A 21,379-nucleotide genomic window follows, 5' to 3' on the forward strand; every position below is an offset into this window, starting at 1 on the left:
GTATTTAAAAGAAGCACTGATTGATTATATGGTAGTACAGTAGGCAGTCAAATTGATGGGCAATATTGCGGATAGAATTGACGACGAGGTTGGTAGAGATGTATATATCCAATGGCTTAGTTATAACTGACAATGTTAACAAATAAAAAATGTTCTTATATACTAAATAGAAATACAGGAAATTAAGACAAAAATGGTGGGGCGATACATTGCGATTACCTATTTCGTGCAGTGCTAAATTAATAATGATTAAATTTCTTAATAAACAACATTACTGCACTGCACACAGCCGTGTATATATATATATATAAATCTATTTATAAAAATCGGATAAATGAATGTATAGGTGTTATCCTAGAACATACATCGTCAATGAACCAAACAAACATACCTATGAAAAAGATTAGGCAACGTTTTTAGTTAAGTAAACAATAAAAATTTATTGGATTATAACCTCAAACAATCTGCATTGAACCTATAATGCTTTAATACGATTAAGAGACTAACAAAACATTTTTTTTTTCGTTTAACGAATATCAAATTAACCGGTATTAGAGGGTCGACGGATTTTGGTATTAGTAATAATCTTTCGGACGGTTTAATACCTACATGTCCTGTCACCTGAAATGTTTCGAACGTATTTGAAAATTGACGAGTTATTTTTATAGCTTTCAATACAAGCGTTTGTCCTTTTTAATTTGTTTTTATTTTAGGCTTTATTTTGTGGAAATTCACTTCAATGGATTTACTAATATTTTGTGTCATTCAGTGACAATTTTTTTTAAAATGAGACTTAGAATAGCAAGCAAGCCGTCGGCCCTTTGATTGAAAAAGATAACCATCACTTATAGATATGAAAAACACCGTGAATATTGCGAAATGCACTGTTATGCCCATGCACATGAGTTGCCATTTCGGAGTTCTAAGTTATGCTGCCGTACCACATAATTTCACTATATAGGCCACTCTTCAAAACCGAAACACAGCAATACAAGCTTTACGGCAGAAACACGAATAGGACAGAGGTACTAATGCCGACGACTAATAAATATCAACAACAACATCATAGGGTAAGAAAAAGCCAAGGCCATATTGAAGGTATTGGTATTTTTTTCTCATATTTTCTGTCATAAATAAAATGTACGTTTGAAGTCATATTCATGTCATAACCTACTTGGACTAGTAAACGTATTTTGAAATTCTGAACTCCGCATTTGGACCAAAGAAAATAAACAAAAAATCTATTATTTTTGGACTAATCAATGAATATAAAAAAAACATTTTTATAAATAAATTTATTGTAATAAGTTCAGGTCAACAAATCAAATTTTATATCGATAACATTTTTTGGGATATAGCGTTGGAAAAAAAGAATGGACGGTCGAGATCATACAGTAGGGATTCTTTTATACCATACAACTATTTATACCTTAATTACTAAACTCCAAAGAAAAAAAAAAACAGTATTTATGTAGTGAGTAAACTAACAAATAGAAAAAAAAAAAATATCAACACGTGCAATTTACAATTCGGGGTACAATTTGATTCATTTGTAGACTGTACAGCTATTTAGTCTGTAACAGTGCGAGACGTTTGGCTGAATGCCTAATACGAAACTAGCTCGCAGTCGGCTAGATAACCCGGATCATCTAATCGCTTATTGTTCCAATATCCCAAAGTACATTCGTATAACGCGATATCAATACTTGGTATATTCGACTGCAATAATTTCCGAACATTTACACCAATTGTACCTCGAATTCTTGATTACAGGATATTCGTAAGTTGCTTCTGTGGGTAAATTGGATGTTATTTACCTCTACGCCATATATAGTTTCAGGCTATATCTTCATCCAACTTTATCCAGTAGTTTACTCATGTGTATTTACATAATACACAGATAAGAGAAGAAGAGGTTATTAGTAATGGGAAACTAGTAGTTCGATTGCTTTATTACACTGACATCCACATGGTCCGACCTGGAAACACCGCGGTTAATATATATGATTTCGTTACGACGAACCAACTAACCTGCTTTCATCTCGCCTTTTATTTTTTACAGATAAATATGTGTGATGATAATCGTGAAAGTGCATGAAGCATAAATATGTATGAATAGAGGTCTTTTGTACTCAACAGATAAGCAAGAATAGAAACCTTCGACACTCGGTTCTCTCTGGCTAACTCGAAAGGACTTGGCGTGAACATAAACAGAGGGCGTCAAAGCCGCTAATGATTAAAGATCACGAAATGATCCCGAAACTAGTCAAGCTTTCTCGATACAATTATACATAAGTTAATCCAATCGTTAATACATTAAAATATATATAATGTGTGCTTATGAAACTTTTAACAATAAAACAGATTTTGTACCAATCAAAGTAACACCAACTATCCGCACAAAGATATTTGTGTAAAATCTACATTTTCTCATAATAAAAAGTCTGGTATAGATATCAAAATAGCTACACATGACCTTTTTCCTGCCCATACGACGTGTATGAAGACGCTTCCGACACGAGAGTGTGAAACCATTGTGGCCGATAAATCGTTCCCTTTCAATACTTATCCGACAAAAGCACATGTTTTTTTCTATTCCAATCCGGCTGCAAGACCTACTATTTGCCGACGGGCGCACAATAGGGCAAACATCCAAAGAAGGAATCCTCTGTGGTGACACGGATCTTGGTAATTTAGGATGTGGCATTAACATTGTTGTCAAACACATTTTTCGTATTGGAACTCGTGTGTGTGCATGTATGTGTGTGTGTGCGCGTTGTAATATTCGCCAAAACGGGATCAATTGCTAAGCATGTTACTGTAGTGTCAAGGATAGCGCTGATTTTCAGCAGCAGCCTCGGATACCCACAAGTCTTAATAATAAGATACTAATTTAGAATGGTAACTTTGACTTAATACAATGGAGTGCTTAAAGTGTTTTGTGAATAAACTATACAAAAATAAAATACTTAAATAATACAAATTTGTGGTAGGTACTGAGAAACAAAACAAAAAAAAAAACTAATCAAATTCAACGATTTCTTTTGTTATTAAATATATATTTATAGAAGTTTTTATGAAAAGACGTAATAGGAGCGACAAGTGATTACAATTTAAGCAACATGGTACTTCATAAGCCTTTCGTAAAATAATCCAACCTCAGAATTTGTAATGGCCATATATAGCAGCATCAGAACAAACCTATATAGGCCCGATGATTAATGAACTGAAGTGATAGCCGGCAGGTTACATTACTCAATAATTTTATAACGTATGTGGAAATATTTGGTGTAATAAAGTTAAGCAATCGTAATATAAGATTTTACCTTATTGATTATATTCGTAACCTGACATTTTTTTAAGGAACTGATAACTATATGCAGCTCAAGACGGTTTCTTGGATCAGTTTGTATGCCATTTCAAAATATATAAGATTAAATGAGACTTTTTGCAAACTACTGCCTACGTGCATCAAAACTAATCAGGAAAATAAAAAATGACGCATCCAAAAAAATTTAGTTGCGTGTGTTATACACAACGAAGTGTGTGGAGCAATCAAGCCACATATGGGTTGAAATACAGGTCTTAATATTTTTGCGTTCGGTATTTTCTCTAGTTACAGCACGCGATGGCACCATAATGACGGCCATATGGAACCTACTGTCAGCTAATTGCGTTACTGTCTTTACACTGATTATGGCAATTAAAGTCTAAACCCCCCGTTCGGTATTCAGGGGGTCTACCTTGAAACATAATTCAGAACATATTCATATTGAAAAGCAGCCAATGGACAAAGAGCGTAGATAAAGACCATTTAAACGAGGAGATTCCAATACATAGGTCATATAATATGGAATGACAAATATGTTTTATTGTAACTTATTGTCCTGGGAAAGATAAAGAGGCATAATTTTTGTCTGAAGAAGACTTACTGGCTCAAAAATCTTGGAGACAGATTATGAATGAGTATCAGATGTTAATTTGGCCAATCTCCAAGATGAGTGTGTGTGTGTGTGTGTGTGTGTGTGTGTGTGCGTGTGCGTGTGCGTATGCGTGTGCGTGTGCGCGTGCGTGCGTGCGTGCATGCGTACGTGTGTGTGTATTTATGTCATACATCATCACTCAATAATGTCCTGCCAGCGTATACCTACCGTTAGCGCAGGCGGGGTTTCCATTCCATATTACCCTTATTATAACAAAACAAATAATTATAGTTTAATGAAATAACTACTACTTTAACTTACGTGTAATTTGTTCGTGAAAGCTCGACTAGTTGATAATTATTACATTAAACTTAATAACTAACTTCTGACAATAAAATAATAATTGTTAATTATTTCTTGTTAATTACTTTGTAAGCATGTTTTAACATATTTTAATTGGGGCGAAAGGGATTATTAGAAATGGGGTCTAACTGATCCATTGCCAGCAATACACCCTATCAGGTTAGCCTCTACGCGGTTCTTCCTGAAAACCATCGTGGTTAATTCTAGTGGATTCGTCACGGTGGGCTAATTGACCTGCTTTCATCGTCACCTTTCATCCCTCACTGGTGCCAGCGTATACCGTTAGCGCAGGTGGGGTTACCATTCCATTCCAAAACAATTTTTAATCGTAAGTAATAACCATAGTAATGCTTAGAAGTCTCGTAAGACCCCGAAACCTTTAAAACATTCCAGACGAAAATACACACAGACCAATCCGGTTACTCTCACAATTAAAACACTATTCGTACATTGCTTAAAACTCAAAATAACATTAACATTCTCTGCATCAATGTGAAAAGAATTCAAATAAAATTTACTCCGCGAGTCGTGTCCGTATTTGTATTCACACTATGGCGCTGCCAAAGCATGTTCCATAGACACAGCCGATTGGCCGTAAATTTGAATATGCAAAACTATTTCAACTATTTGTGTGAAAAAGCTGCATTTTTTACTACTATCTTGATCATTGTGCGTTAACAAATTTAAATAATCAATTCTCCTCGACTAATTACAAACGTATCTATACAGAATGTATGAAAACGTTACAATATGTTAAATTAACGTAACCCATTCCTTAAAATTTTGTGTCAGTATTCATTAATAGGGTCTAATTTTTTTTTAAATAAGGATAGGTATGTGCATACTTTGAACTGTGTAGTAGGCATGGGGAATATGGATACCGATCAGATATCTATATATTGGGGTCTTCTGGACGTTGATAGCGGACTTTGATACCAGGTCGAACATCTATTTTGAAATATGTTAAAAGTCTGTTATCCAATATTATTTTTTGGATAACAGACTTAAAATATTCTTTATTGGATCAGTATATAGATATTGTAACTAAGATATTGCTTTATATTACTCATCCCACTGTGTAGTGCCTTTGGTACAGATACAGGTTGATCTTTTTTTCAGGAATTTTAATATAATTTTTAATTTTTTGTAATATTAATATAATATTTTTCGAGGAAAAAGAATATCTTTTGAGATCCTATTAATGACACTAACACTAGTTAAGGTTTAAGGGTTAAGTTAATTAACATATAGTATATACGTTTTCGTAACAGAATGCAAGAGAAAGAAGACGCTGGATGTTGTCGTCTCACTCTACCTAATCCATATGAATCCATAAACAGATCTAGAGGCGTAGAAACCCTTAATACACTTCCATTTTATAGGGGCGTTAAGTTGTTATGGTTATGGGGTGTACTTAATTAACTTATAAAAAAATAATTACAATATCCCACATAGTGTTTTCTGTTAAATTATCCCCTTTTTTATTTTTTACTTTCTTTTTCTTTACTTTTCCTTTCTTTTTAGTGCATCTTTCGACAAAACACTTTAATCTCGGTACAAGGCACAAGCTGCAATTGACTCTTGATTAATGTTTGCTGTGAATAGGCGGCAGCGACTCCGTTCCTTTTTCTTTGAATTGTCTGCACTTGGCGGTAAAACGTTTAGGGTCGCCATTTTGTTTTTTTTTCCCCGTTGTTACCACGACGTCAATTTCTCATGGAGATAGTCTTGAAGACATTTTTTTCTACAAGATGAGATCGAAATCATAAGCAATCTTTTTACAAATAAGTATGTATTCTACCACCACTGGAATTAAATATTTTTCCCAATACTGGGACGAAAAATGACATAGTTTGAGTTTCCCATATTATATTTGACGACTGGATATGTCGTGTCGTTGACACCTGCTTATGTCTTTACGATATTTCTTCTCAAACAGCACTAGGTATGAAACTTATTGCTACATTTAATTAATTATTATTAAGTGACATTATTATTTTTATTCACAGTTATATAAATCGCGACAAATCATAAAAAGCTATTTTAACTTGTCACAAGCACTCGCTGTTATTTGCTATTAAAAGTGAAATATGAATTATGATTGTTACGATAGAAGCAGTCGAATAGACACTTCAACGCTGTGTGACAATAAAGTCTGTATTTGCCTACTCTGTACGGTCCAGTCGGCCGTCTGCTGCGACTTCATTTTACTGTTAAAATGCTAATCGAGCGCACTCATGAATAAATTCGTACACTGTGATTAACTGCGATTTCATTTAGAGTGATTTGTAGCAGTCTTTATGGAGCGACGTAGCAGTAGTGACGTATAATTCATTTTCACTAGTGATTTTTTAAATATTCTAAGCCTAAATAGCACCCCATCCAATATCGTAAAGGTAAAAACACCATAGATAAAGAAATATACTTTCATATACCTACAATATAACATTTTATTATATATGACTTGTTTAGTAAACAATCTTGGGCTATTATTATCTTTTATTGAAATAACAGTGTCATAAAATAAACAAATAGCTAGAACAGAAAGGTTGTTATATTTGTATATTATGTTTTTATCTGTATTATTTTTAAATTACAAATGTCCAAAATTCAACAAACCAAGATTATTTACAATACGACAAATATAACAAGTATATTCGATTATTTCTTGTAATTATTTATATTTATAATAAGTTTACTATTGTAATGTTTTGGAGGAAACAATGAAGAGTATCTATCTATCTATATTCTGCTTCACAAAAAAAAAAACACGAATGTCCTGCTAACGATCTATTTAAAAAAAAAACCTATACTCAGTGTTACTTGGGATGATGTAAGGACTAACAATACATCCAAATCTGTCTAGATAGGGGGTGAAGGGATTGTTAGTATTGCGTACTACCAGACCCATTAGCAGAATACTCTGTCAGGTAGACCTCCACATGGTCCCCCCTGGGAATCATAGTGCTGAATTCCGGGTGTATACCACGATAAGCTAATGATCTGCCTTTTCATTTTCACCTATCATCCCTTATTGGTGTTTCGCTAACGTATATGTTAATGCAGTTATCATTACATTATCATGCATTAAAAAAATCTATCTAGATATTTATAAGTTATGATGAAACAAAGAAACACAGATAAAGATACAGGACTGTAAAGTCCTTTATCAACTGACTACCATTAGCAAGTTCCCAAATTTGGTTGTTTTTTTTTTTATGGTTGTTACCTCACAACTTCGTCAGTTATATTTATGACATTTAAATAAAAATTACTGTTTATTATTGTTATTTTTTATGTTTTTTATTTAGAGGCTTTTATCCTATAAGGATATATCAGCCTCATACTGTTTATTATGAAATAAATGAAAATAAATATAAACTGATTTGAATTTTTTTTTTAAGATATACTTACATATTAGTGCAATACAAATTTTATCAAAAGCGATCGGTAATTTAATTTTTAAATGAAAGCAACTGATTCATACACAATTGAAGGCGATTTTTATGCAACACAATCTTACATTATTGGACATTTGTAAAAATATACCAAATACAAGTAAAAACAAACAGAATTGTAAAATGTTTGTACAATGTATATTAAATATTCTCTATACAATTGTTTTCGACTTTACAGTCTCTAGTTTTAAGTTCAAATTATAACAACTTTTAATTGACAGTATAATCACATTTTGATATTGACTTTGATCTATTCTTCTGTTATTACAAGTCTCTGTAAATTCTACCCTCACTTTGTTACAACGTACAAAAATGTTAGTTCAAAATGGCCGTCGTTAACTTCAGTAACTGTACTCGTCCAGTTAAAAATTATATTTGCCTATTTTTGTTTAATTACTTTGCTGTAATTACCTAGCCTTTGACTTTACAAAGAGGATTATTTTTATACGGGCGAAAACCTTTGAAATATGAATAATTGCTTAGGCCTATACTTTTAATGGACAATTAAAAAAATAATAAAAGCTAGTTCAGTTTTAAGTTTACAAGTTACGGAGCCTCAGGCAGATAAAATGTTTAATAATTTTCTGAATAATATAAACGTATAAATATAGTAAACGGAGTTGAATCAAAAGACGAAACTGAGATGAATAAAGGAACTTTCTAACAGCAAACAGGGGCAGTAGAGTACGTTTAAATTTATAGAAAAAAATACAATTTAAAAAATGTATTTTATAAGTTATTGCTTTTATTTTATTAGGCGAGTTTAAAAGAACAGGAAGTTATCTGTTATACGATATCTTCGTTGATTCTTTTGATATTTTTGCAATCAATACAGTTTGCTTCCGTGTTGACCCCGTTGTAATTCTGTAATGATTTCCCTCTGTTTTTCTCTGCAAAATTCTTGTACTTTTAGAGTAAAATCAATTTGTAGGCACATAACAATGCATTCTAAATTCAATTATTTTTTACATCTATCATTGTCGGTGAAATATTTCATCAATAATCGGTACCATTTATTATTTTTAAAAATAATAATTGTGAGATTGATTCAATATTAATTTTAATGTAATATCTTACGTGTAACTTGGTCGAGAAAACTCGACTAGTTTCGGGACCATTCGGGACCCTCAGTCTTGAGCATCTATGATACGAGCGACAGCCCGACTGCGCGTCTATGAAGGCTGGGCTTTATAGTCTTAGTATTTCTCAACAAAATTACACGTAAGTTAAACTGGTAATTATTACTTGTTTGGTAATTATTCACATTACTACTTATTTTTTATGTAGCAAAATAAACAACAACAGAAACACAAGTGAGACAGCGATACCCAAGCAGAACGGGGGGAAAGGGATTGTTAGTAATGGAGTTTGACAGTCCGATTGGTAGCAATATGCCCTATTAGGTCGACCTCCACGTGGTTCCCCTTGGAAACCATCGTGAACATATCTTGTTGAATTCGTCACGATGGGCTAACTGACCTACTTCATCTCCTCACCTATCATCCTTCACTGGTGCCCCGTCGGTGTATACCGATAGCGCGGGTGGGGTTACCATTCCATTATCATACATTAAAAAAAAAACCCAAGCAGAACACTACAGTATGGCGTTCTTTAAAAAAAGTGATAAAGCGGTTTCTTCAGAGTCGCGCGCGTATATGGCATTGCAGACGTTTATATACACTTACAATCAGGTGGGCCGTATGCTTGTTTGTCATCTTAGTGGTATAAAAGTTGAAGACTTTCTACAAAGTAATTCTATATATATATACACACACCAGAAGGACACATATATATGTAAGTATATTAGATTATTATAATTAGAAAGTATATATAGGTACATTATAATTATTTCAACTTTAATTACGCCTCTTATTTTCATTCTATTAATTGTCATATCATCAAATAGACACGCCTACTGCAATTTAATAAAAAAAATATAAGAAAATAAACATTTATCACTATGGCCATTACATAATCGTAAAACAATATTATAATTATTGCGTTGCTATAAAACTCATTGTAGATTTAAGTCACCGTGATTAGTTTCACGAGTGGAAACTGCATTAAAGTTGGCATTTCGAATCAGTAATATCGTATCGCCTGCGACAGTCACTCATACAAACCGTACATACATTATGTGAAAAATGATTGCAAGCGAAGATTTTTTCATAAAATTCCTGCGAATTGTATTTTTGTTTTCGTCTGTCGTTACCGTTGGTGAGAAAGCATTTCAGGCCTGCAAGAATTACGCGCAAACCATGTTGGAATGTCATAACATTTTATATCCTTCCGCAAGAGTAAGAGTGCCTATAGACTTTTTATTGTATCCTCATATGGTATTAATTGGATTCCGAAAGAATGACACTGAGCAAGTAGCGTGGAAGTGTGGGGGTACTTTGATTAGTAACAAGTGGGTTTTGACTGCAGCCCATTGCGCTCACGACCCTGCTAGTGGACCTGCAAGTATACTGAGATTGGGTACAGCGACCTTTGAATTTGACGAATTGGAAGAATTAGCTCAGGAAAGGGTTGTAGGTGAAGTGATATCTCATCCTGAGTACAAACCGCCTTCGAAATATAATGATATTGCATTAATGAGTGCTGAACCACCTTTTGTACTGAGTCGAGATATAAGGGTTGCCTGCTTACAGTTAGACGACGAAGTAAAATATAAGAATTTGACAGCGATAGGTTTTGGAGTTACTGCATCTGGTGCTAGGTCAGGTAGTCAAACATTGATGAAAGTGGACGTTGATATTATAGAAAATGCTGTATGTAACAGATCTATGAAATCGATGATTAAAAGAAAAGTATTAGCAAGAGGTATAATACCGGATCAGCTGTGTGCTGGTGATTACGTTCACGGTGGTAGGGACACTTGTCAAGGAGATTCCGGTGGGCCATTACAGTACATGGAGGATAGAGTGGATTGTGTCAACACATTTCCTTTGCACAAAGTTATTGGTGTAACTTCATTTGGTAAAGACTGCGGTAGGAAAATGGCTCCTGGTGTTTATACAAGAGTTTCTAAGTATATAGACTGGATTGAAGGCATTGTTTGGCCATGAATAGGAACTTGATGTTTTTTATTTAAAAAATAATATAACGTTTGTCTAACGGTTTTGAATTTAGAACTACAAAAGATTAAAACTTAACAGCTTATTGTTAATGATTTTTCCGTTTCATAAAACACTCTAAGACAACATGCATTAGATACATGTAGTGACAGAGATGTTAATAATATTTATAAATCCAATGTATAGAATGTTGTCGTAAATATAAATAATAATAATAACAGAAAAATATAAAGAGCATGTGAAACTAAGAAGCTGTCATTAATTAAAAATACCCTAAATGCTTTTTTTTTATTTTACACAATAAAAAAATTAAAAATGTCTTTTTAATTTTTATTTGTATCTATAAAAAAGTCTAACCATAAAATTACAATCCTATTGTTTTACATTAAACTACCGTTTACATATCTATGATAATGTAAAGAGAATAACAAGCATAATAACAGAAATTCCAATTTAATAAAAAAAAAAAAACACCCACACACACATCTAAAAGGCAATACTCTGGATTAAATAAAAACTGTGCCAACTTAAAAGACTTGACGTGTACAAAGACAATACAGATGTAAAGAGGATCTACTCACCACTTTCACGGGAAACAGCCTTCGTAAAAGGATAACGACACTCACCTGAAACAAAAGGCGGTTTTCATAAAAATGTCGCATCACTGTTATGACCGCGGGGGACAGGAAAAAATATATGTAAATATCGCGGCGTAGTGGCAATGTTGCCAGAGACATTTTCGCAGTTCTGGGTGGTCTGGGTAATAAACAATTTGTTTATTATACGAATATAAAAATATCAATTTTTTTATTGTGCCTCCGATTAAACTATTTGTAACTAGCCCCCTCCATCCAAAGGTTGCCTGGAAGATATCGCTTTTAGCGATAAGCTACTCATTGTTTTCTCAGTGTGAACATTTCTTGCAATTGTTTGGATCTATAAAAACTTTACTTTTGTAATCTTTTGGAGGAAACAATAAAAGGTATCTATCTATTATGGAGAATTTTGAACGATTTTCACATATAAACGTACTTGTAAACGTACGGTCAGTACGTTATTACTGAAATGGTAGTACCTAAATAGTACTTAATAAATATCAGACAAACTACTTTCTTACTGCACTGCAAGTACTATGCATACTATGTCAATCCTACCTAGATAACGTAAAGGAAAAAAGACATAGAGAATTCTGAATAACTTTCACTTATAATAAGTGTTTAGAGATTATCAGGGGAAAGTCATGTTTGTTTTTGATAGAAAAATAACTTGTTCAATAATACAAAGCAGTGTTTCTGTAAAAATGAAAAATAAAATTAAAATATTTTCTATTATAGGGAAAAATAAATCATGTGCGGCAACCCTGCGTGGTAGGGCCTGAACAACTTGAATAGTAGCTCGTGTTTGTAGGAGGGCGGAAGAGAGTTTCCGCAACAAAAAATATATATTTTCTTGTATCACGGACTCGTTTTATATGCGCGCTGATGCATTAGTGGCGTGTTATGAAATGCGACCCATATTTTAAGACGGGATTGGCTTTTAAAATGTCTTCGAGCATTTTAATGTTTACATTTCGAATTTTAATATCTTAATATTTTATAACCTGATGTTTTATTATATTGTCTCGTTTCAAACCAACAACATCCTGATAAAGTGTGTCAGAACAAGTGATTCGAATGAAATATCCTGTTATTTTTATATGTCAGACAGACAGTTTTATAATTGTATCATGGAATAAATATTTTCTAAATACAATCTGTAATTTTTCTTATTTATTTCCTACTTATGACGACCACAAAAGTTTGGCACGGCTGAACAGATTTGTATGAAATCTGGTACACGTGTAGGTGATACTCTAACATAAAACAGGATACTTTATATACCGATTTGTGTAGTTTATATTATAAAAATATGTCTGAATGGTTTTAGTGACGTTTGAAGTAAATATAATAATCGGTGTTAAAAAATATAACTTTTTATCTAATATAATAATAAGACCTAATCTTAAGACTGGCAACTTGGATAATAAAAAAAAATTACAATATAAACTGTAACATAATTTAAAAAGCGAATTTCTAAGAAGCTCATTATAAAATTACAGGTGAACTGTATGCTAAGTTGCCACCATCCCAGTATAAAAGAATATACTTAAGTACATATTTTGCTTATCAAGTTTCCAAATTCCATAACATCTGTTATAAACTAATAAGAATCTTAACACGATGACTTTAAAGTTTTGTTTTGCTTAACGATCATTCAGAAATATGTAAAATTGTTTATGTTTGAATTTCGAAAGATAATATAGACTTTGCTGGTGTTACAGCAATTTTACACTTAAGTATACTGTGTAAAGAATGTTATTCATTGGTACATTACATGCTTATATAAATATGATCCTTATAAAGTGCACACCTAACATCAGTTTTAGTTATATCACATAGAATTAGAGTCGTGTTACTCACAACAAGTATTATTTTAGAAAACGAATTAAATACATATATATTACTACACGGAGCAAACGAAGATGTGGCTCACGGTAAGTGACTACCGCCGCCCACGATCACCCACAACACCAACGGCATTGCAGGTGTGCTGCCGGCCTTTTAAAAAGGAATATGCTCTATCATCTCGTATCGGTTCGGAAATACTGCTGTTGAAAGTTGATTCCAAAGAGTGGTTGTGCGTGGAAGAAAGTGGATAAAATGATATATATATATATATATATATATATATATATATAGAGAGAGAGAGAGAACTAATATGAACTAAATTCTTAGTAGATTCAAGTTAAAATTATTATAAATTTAATTTGTGATGGTCCATATATTAGTAATTTCGCAAAATTTTCAAATTAATTTAGATTAAATGATCTTCATCATTTTTCCAGTCATTACCTGTCCACTGCTGAACATAGATACGTATTTATTATACTTGTATATTATATATATCTATCTATTTATACATATATATATATATATATATATATATATATATATATATATATATATATATATATATATATATATATATATTGGACCTATAATACTATTAAATACTAGCTTTATCCTGCGGCTCCGCCCGTATGAATCAACAAATAAAAAATTATATAAGTTAGGATATAACCTACCAGTGTACCAAATTTCTTTGAAATCTGTTCAATAGTATTTGTGTTTTTTTTTTTTTATACAACTCAGAATGGCAAACAAGCTGACGGTCCACCTGATGGAAAGTGGTAACCGTCGCCTATAGACATGAGCAGTACCATGGACATAACATAACAGAGTATACTGTTTCGCCCATGATACCCTCCATGCGTTGACGTTCCTGAGGACTCAGGTGTTATTCCTCTGTACCCAGTAAATTCACGCCATATCCCACCCTTCAAACCGAAACACAGCCATGCAACTGCTTCACGGTTGAAACACGAATGAGACAGAGGTACCCAAGCAATCGACTTTTGTACAAAGTCTCCCTGTGGTAGTATTTGTGTGAAATAGTAATAAACAAATAAAGGGGTGGCCTATTCTACAACGGGACCTACACGGCTAAAGACACAAGTAAAATTAGTAAATCATAATTAAATAATACACTTCCTTTATGCAGCTACATATTAACAGGCGTTGTATGGAAGATGTGTGAATTCTATATTACATCCCTTAAGTTTATGGTTTAAAGTTAATACAACCCTTAAGCCGGAGATTTGGTGGATAAGCGCGAGTACGGAGATCGGGCGTTATCGCAAACTTGTTAACACAGGTATGTGCTTACATTTAAGGGCGTTCATTCACAAATTTAATCACATCTCCATTATGTGTCAATTTATACAAACAATTTTCAACAAAGAACAATTCGTAAAATAAAAAAATAAAAAATTGTAATAGTTACGATGAATGGAACACTCTTTCCATTCCCTTGGGTGTCGTTAGAGGCTACTAAGCGAATTTAATAGTCGAGGGACGGGCTGTAGCGTATTCTTAAAATATCATCAAAGGCCTAAATTGTAGTTGCTAACCTGCTTGTCAAGCATGGCAATTGGCAAAATCCTACTTATGGGGGAGTCTTATGTGCAGCAGTAGACAGTGACCGACGATGTCTCTGAAATGTCGCCAAATTTCAAAATAGAAAACATTGAAAAATCACCTAATTCCAACTTTTCTTATTCTTAAATACAAAATAAAGAAACTCGCACACACACATACTTGAACGTTATAACTACTACTGTTTGTGTAAATGTCGCCATCTAGTATCATAAGTCATGTGACCTAACTAGTTTCGTTAATTTACTTAACTAAATGCTAACAATTAGACCAAATACTGTGTATATTAAAGTACTTCGGCGACGAGGCTTTAATTCCGTTTAGTACCAATAGTTTTCTCGTTAAATAATATTTTCGCTGAACTGTCACTGTTGGTCCTTCGAGCCGGATTGTAGCAAAACCGCGTATTATACTTCATGGAAATCGTAAATGACGTTTACAAGAACTCAATATACAACATATAACAAATATATACTGCATTACTCAATTTTCCTGGAAATGCCCAAAAACCCTGTTAAGGATAGTTACATTAGGTCTCGTGAGGAACTAATGCGAAAATAATCAATTCATGTCATGTGATTAGACACGCAAACTTTGGTATCAGTCAGCCTGAGTCTACTAGGATTTTTGTGTCTGAATAAAAAATTAGACTCATAAGACCATGAAGTTGTGTATATTAGTTTCTATTCTTATGCGTTATTTATTTCCGATCTTCTAGAAGATTATAATATAAATATTCTCATTGTAATAATAATAATAATGACGAGAACCTCGTGAAAGCCGAAACCGAGAAAAAAGAAAATATTTCGACTTGCCTCACGATGTGACCAAAATGTGGGGGGTGACGTCCACCGAGATCATTTCAATCGTTTTGTCGGTGAACGGTCTTATCCCGACCAGTCTGGAACAACATCTCAGACGGTTGGGATTCCGAGGCGGCTCACTCCCGGGAAAGATGCAGAAAGCGGTGCTTTTAGATTCTGCCCGCATTGAACGCTGGTTTCTCTCCCTGGGGCCCTGAACCTGGGCCGACTGTGCTTCTGCCGGGGGTTAGTTGTCATCTCCTCTCCTTAAGAGGGGAGATGTGAATTTTGTAAAAATTAATAACTCTTCATTGCGATTGCGCACAATAGAAATGTATACAAGAATTATTTATACACAATGTGCATATACAAAAGGCGGCCTTATTGCTAAAAGCAATCTTTTACAGACAACCTCACATTATCTTATCTTACAGAGATTATTTATCTTTTTTAATATTGGTATTGTTATGTTTCGACCAGGTCCAAGGTTAATCTTTTCCTATCCTAATGTTGCCTGGGAGAAATTGCCACTTATTGAAAACGTCGACCACTGTTGCCACTTTGCCTTACTTCTTGGAATGCTCCTACATTTTTATATCATTTGCTACTTTATGTAATATTATCTTCTTTTGTGGGAAACAATTAAGAGAACGAAAATTTCACTCATTCGTTTACTACATTCTCTGAACAAAAAAACATCTTAATATATATTTTGATGAATTCTCTTTAATCCAAGTGTAAATTTAATTGAACGTTCAAATTGTATGAACAAATCAATTCAAACATTATTCATTTGGAAAGTCGGATTGTAATGGAATTTTATTTTTTAACAACAGGTAATTAAAAACATATTGTGATGACAATCATAGCGAAAAAAAAAAAACTATCAAGAATTACAATTTGAAAAAAGAATATTGAAAAAACAAGTTGCAATAAATCAATTCTATTAATATTCTAAATACGAAAGAATAAGGAGGATGATGGGCGCATGTTTGTCTATCTTGCATGCAAAAACTATTAAACAGATATGAATGAAATTTTTAATTCCGGTATGTTATATTCTAACTTACGACACATAATATTCTATGTACTGATTCACACGTGAGAAGCCGCGGGATAAAGGTAGTTTTCTATATTTATTCGTACAAACGTAACGTATAAAAGATGTAACGAACACAAGGGAAGCCATATTCTTCATTCAAATCTTCTTTACTTATAATAAATCTGTAGAGAGGTCAATTCTGTACATGAAATATATTTCCAAAATAACTATCAGGGGGTGATTAGTGATCGATACTGATGCCAAAAATGCAATCAATATTTTTTTTTGTCTGTCCGTCTCTCTGTATGTTCGTTATAGAAACAAAAACTACTAGACGGATTTTAACGAAACTTGGTACAATTATTGTATACTTTTCATTACGCTACGATCAATAGGAGCAGAGCAGTAAAGGGAAATGTTGGGAAAACGGGAGAAGTTACTCCATTTTTAAGTTACCGTCGCGTGTGCAGCTTTAATAGCCACTTTTTAAAATGTAAAAATGTCCACCCGTGCGACGCCGGGGCGGGCCGCTTAATGATAATAATTTAATTACAAAATAAAATAATAAATAAATATAATTGATTACTTTGCAGTCAGTTACTATTTTAGGAATTCTTAAACATTATAAAACTCTTCTTTACTTAACAATTAATATAATTTTCTTTTGAATATTTTTATATTATACATTTTCAATGTATTTGTATTTATTTTATTAATTTTAATGCACATACTTTGACAGTATAAGACATGAAGAAAGGAAAAATAAAGAAATAATAATAAATATATAAGTAGACAACGATTACAACATGCCATCAGAGTGGGCTGTCAGCTTATTTACCATTCCAAATTACATGAAGACTTACTCTAATTCACGCAGGCAAAGCCGCGAGTTTACAGCTTGTACGGAAATAAAGACTAAAATAAGCAGAAATCCTCTCATAAGTACTTACGCATTTTACTTAATACACCATCTCGACTTAATCTCGCTTACATCAATCAAAAACATATTATGCAAACATCCTACAAGTTAAATTGCTCACGCATTTAATAAACATGTATTTCTTTTGTTCCTTTTGTAACTTGCAATTTATGAAAAATAAGCTATTAAAGTTAGGATTAAGTTGAGAAGTCATCTTCATCTTATTATACAAAAACACAATTTACAACTTACACGAAAACGCGTAATTTTCATTTAAACTTCCACTGGAGTTGCCGGGCGAGATGGATTTCAGGGGACGCGATCTGTGTTCGTAATGCGATACTAGGCGAATAAAACATTTTACCGCCTCCAGGTATTACCTTGACGGTGTCTGTGTCAAATGACGTTCTGTCTCACAGACTTAACATATTTTAAAACAGGAAGAGATTTTAATTATTTTTTATTGATATTTAATGCTCCTTTCCACTCAAGGTTTGCTGGAAGAAAACTCTAACAGAGTTAAACTCGCCTGTTGCACATTTTTGATCAAAATAATTTACATTAATTAATGTAATCTTTGTGTACAATAATGTTCGTAGTAAAATTAATTTTTAAAAGCATAAATCTAAAAAGTTCTATCGACTTTTTTATATAAAAAAGATAGGGCACAGAGTAACTATTTATATTTAGATATCCTTGCATATGGAAAGAATGCCTGATAAGAGGGTAAACATGTAGTAAAATGGAACCTAGATGGTCCTAATCTAGAACCTAAATGGTCGCGTACCATGCAGTTTGAGAGGAGTTTCCTTCTGCGAACTCAGTCTGTGGACTAAGCTCCCTGCCAAAGTTTTCTATAGAAACTACAGTATGGGGTTCTTCAAAAACCGTATATTAAGGTATCTTTAGGGTTGCAAAGCGCACATGACACCCTAGTGTTGCGGGCGTCCATAACTTACAGTGACTACTAACTAACAAATAGGCTGTATGCTAGTTTGCCATTTCGTGTTATAAAAAAATTATAAGTGTACAGACAAAGAACTGAAAAATGTAACAAGTATCTATTGTTTTATTTCCTACTTCATTTGATTTAAAAAAACTAAAAAGTCTAATGTCGACGGAAATATGTTTCAATAATAACCCATTATTAATGCTAAGCAAAAGTTACTGCATACTTTATACAACTTCTAAATTTTACATTGCATTTTTCCTGTAGTCGATTCATTAGGACATTTTTTTAATACCACACCTTCCTGAGCGAACAAGAATGCTATAAACTCTAAAAGAAAATACTCTACTCTCAAAGATAGGCTGCATTCCACATTCTCTGTTTTTTGCCTAATATGCCTTTATTGTATTTCATTAATAATTTTCCTAAAAACAATAATGAAAAAACGAAAAAATTCCATACTGTTGTTATTAAATTATCACTTCTAGATGCCATAACAAGATAAAACATACACCAAATTTGAAATTAGAATTAGAAAAAAACATTCAATGTGAAACCACATTCAATATGGCGCAATAGTTTTTGCGTGACGCCAGTACAAATATACAGACAAAAATTCTAAAAAGTTTAGTTTTAGCTTCTTATGCTCTTATAAGATTCCTTATATATATTTTTGTTTCTTAAATATTCCACTACATAATTAAAATTTTAATATATTAGTAAAATAAGTCTATATTAGATTATTTCATATATGTATGTATTTAAATAAAATACGTGGATAAAGGACGCCATTTGAATGAAAGGCGACCAATTTTTTTTTTTTACCGTCGATCATTAGAATTTCTTCGAGTGGGTCGTCAAATCTGTACAGCGATTATGTCCCCAATCTAGTCCCCTTTTTTATCGGGCACAATTTCGCTCTTATTTTTTATAATTGCCAATCTGCCCGGAGACATCTTTTGAGACATTACCACTAAGGTGTTATTAATGGAGCGGCTTGTAGTTAATATAACAATTATTTAAATTTTATTTACGTAAATACTTAATTTGGTGCATAAACTTTAATTAGATATAGATAAATAGATAGATACTCTTTATTGTTTCCTCCAAAAGATTACAATAGTAAACTTATTATAAATATAAATAATTACAAGAAATAATCACACTGAGAAAACAATGGGCGACCTTATCGCTAAGAGCGATCTCTTCCAGGCAACCTTTGGATGGAGAGGAGTAATTATAAACAGTTTATAAAATAATAGGTGGGGGTTTTATCGCAAAACAATATCATTAATTATTTTTATAATTAAAATTATAATAAAATATATTCATGGACATCACAAAATGAAAGATAAAACTCTTAGCTGTAAAAGTTAATTGTTATGTAGGTAATGACCAATAACTTTTTTAATTTAACTAGACTAACTAATTTAAGGGTATTTCAATAATAAATAAATAAAATAATAAAAAAAAATCTAAAGGGAACATTTACAAAGTATCGCATTTAAAATAATACTCATAATATAATGAATAAGCATATATGTAATTTCTATTTACACATTTGTTACAAGTACATATTCAAACGAACAAATTTGAATATATACATAATAGGTTAATTTGTATCTCTGAGATGATCTACAAACTACGGGTAGGCATAACCACAGACAAAAGCGCATTATAATTAATATTAATCAGTTACAGATAATTATTATTGCTATAACTGTCATGCATGTAATCGGTTATCTAAATGGACAGATCAGGGTATTTATTAATGTATTTATTTATTTTATTGCGTGTCACATAGACCGCATAAACCCAGTTTGGATATTTCAATTAGTGGTAGGTACATTAGATATCTACGATTGCAAATATTTAAAATATTCCAATCGGCAATTACATTCTATAGTCAAATGAAGAGAATAAAAAAATAAAATAAAAGAAAATCTATTTCTACAGAACTGAATGAAAATATAACTAAATTTTGTTAAAATAATAATAGAAAGTCTCTCTAATTAAAATTAGTAATGCATCGAACATTCAAACAAATAATCGATTTTTTATTGAGTATTTTTATACTAGGTACTATTTCATATCAGCAGACTGTCTTATTGCTAAAAGTTTCCTAAGCACAGAATATATTGTAATGTAATAATTATCGGTTTAACTCACGTTTAATTAGTTCGAGAAATCTCGACTAGTTTCGGGACCAATTCGTGGCCCTTAATCATAAGCGGCTGTGACGGGAACGCGAGCGCGCTAGTCTAAAGTAGTCGCTAAATCAGTCGAGCTTTCTCGATCTACTACTATATACAAGTAAGTTAACACGTAAAATAAGACAATCTATTTTAATATAATAACTACGGGTTATTACATTAAAATAGATTGTCTTATGGTCGGGTTAATTATTCATTTGTTTGATTTGAACTATCGAAACAAATTAAATGGCATGATAAAAGTCACTGACCCTTGTTTTTCTTTTCCTTCCCCGTAAAGCATATAAGTATAGTGGCTATTTATTAATATAAGCGTTTTGACGTACATATATTTTTAGTTGCATTCTTCAAATTATTCTTTCAAATGTCAGCTCTATGCAGTGCTATTTGACCTCAGTGGACATTACAGATCCGAGTGAAGCGATTAAGAATTTGAAGAATTTAATTATTTTTATATAATGTTCGGACTTCGATAGCAAGATTGGAAATTTTGGAGACGCGATTGTAGTTTGTGCATGGGTCCGCAGAATATTTTACGTTTTAATATTAATTTTTCGAACATAATTCTTATATAATTATCACCATACGGTTTTAAGTC

At 32.5% G+C, this 21,379-nt stretch overlaps 2 protein-coding genes across 3 annotated transcripts in view; one reads left to right on the forward strand and one right to left on the reverse strand.

The window, feature by feature from the left end:
* LOC113519441 (uncharacterized) overlaps nucleotides 1–21,379 on the reverse strand; it is a 767,542-nt gene that overhangs the window by 173,638 nt on the left and 572,525 nt on the right. The gene's annotated exons all lie outside the window — the stretch shown is intronic.
* On the forward strand, nucleotides 9,805–10,852 carry LOC113521020 (serine protease snake-like). The gene has a single exon (XM_031909624.2). The coding sequence runs from the start codon at nucleotides 9,889–9,891 to the stop codon at nucleotides 10,810–10,812; it is 924 nt and encodes a 307-aa protein (XP_031765484.2). The 5' UTR covers nucleotides 9,805–9,888; the 3' UTR covers nucleotides 10,813–10,852.

Source organism: Galleria mellonella, unplaced genomic scaffold (assembly GCF_026898425.1).
Source record: "Galleria mellonella isolate WM207_F2 unplaced genomic scaffold, CSIRO_AGI_GalMel_v1 utg352, whole genome shotgun sequence".
Classification (NCBI taxonomy): domain Eukaryota; kingdom Metazoa; phylum Arthropoda; class Insecta; order Lepidoptera; family Pyralidae; genus Galleria; species Galleria mellonella.

Bases quoted from the DNA above. Each gene is read 5' to 3' on its own strand.
- LOC113521020 (XM_031909624.2), top strand. From the start codon at position 9,889: ATGATTGCAAGCGAAGATTTTTTCATAAAATTCCTGCGAATTGTATTT.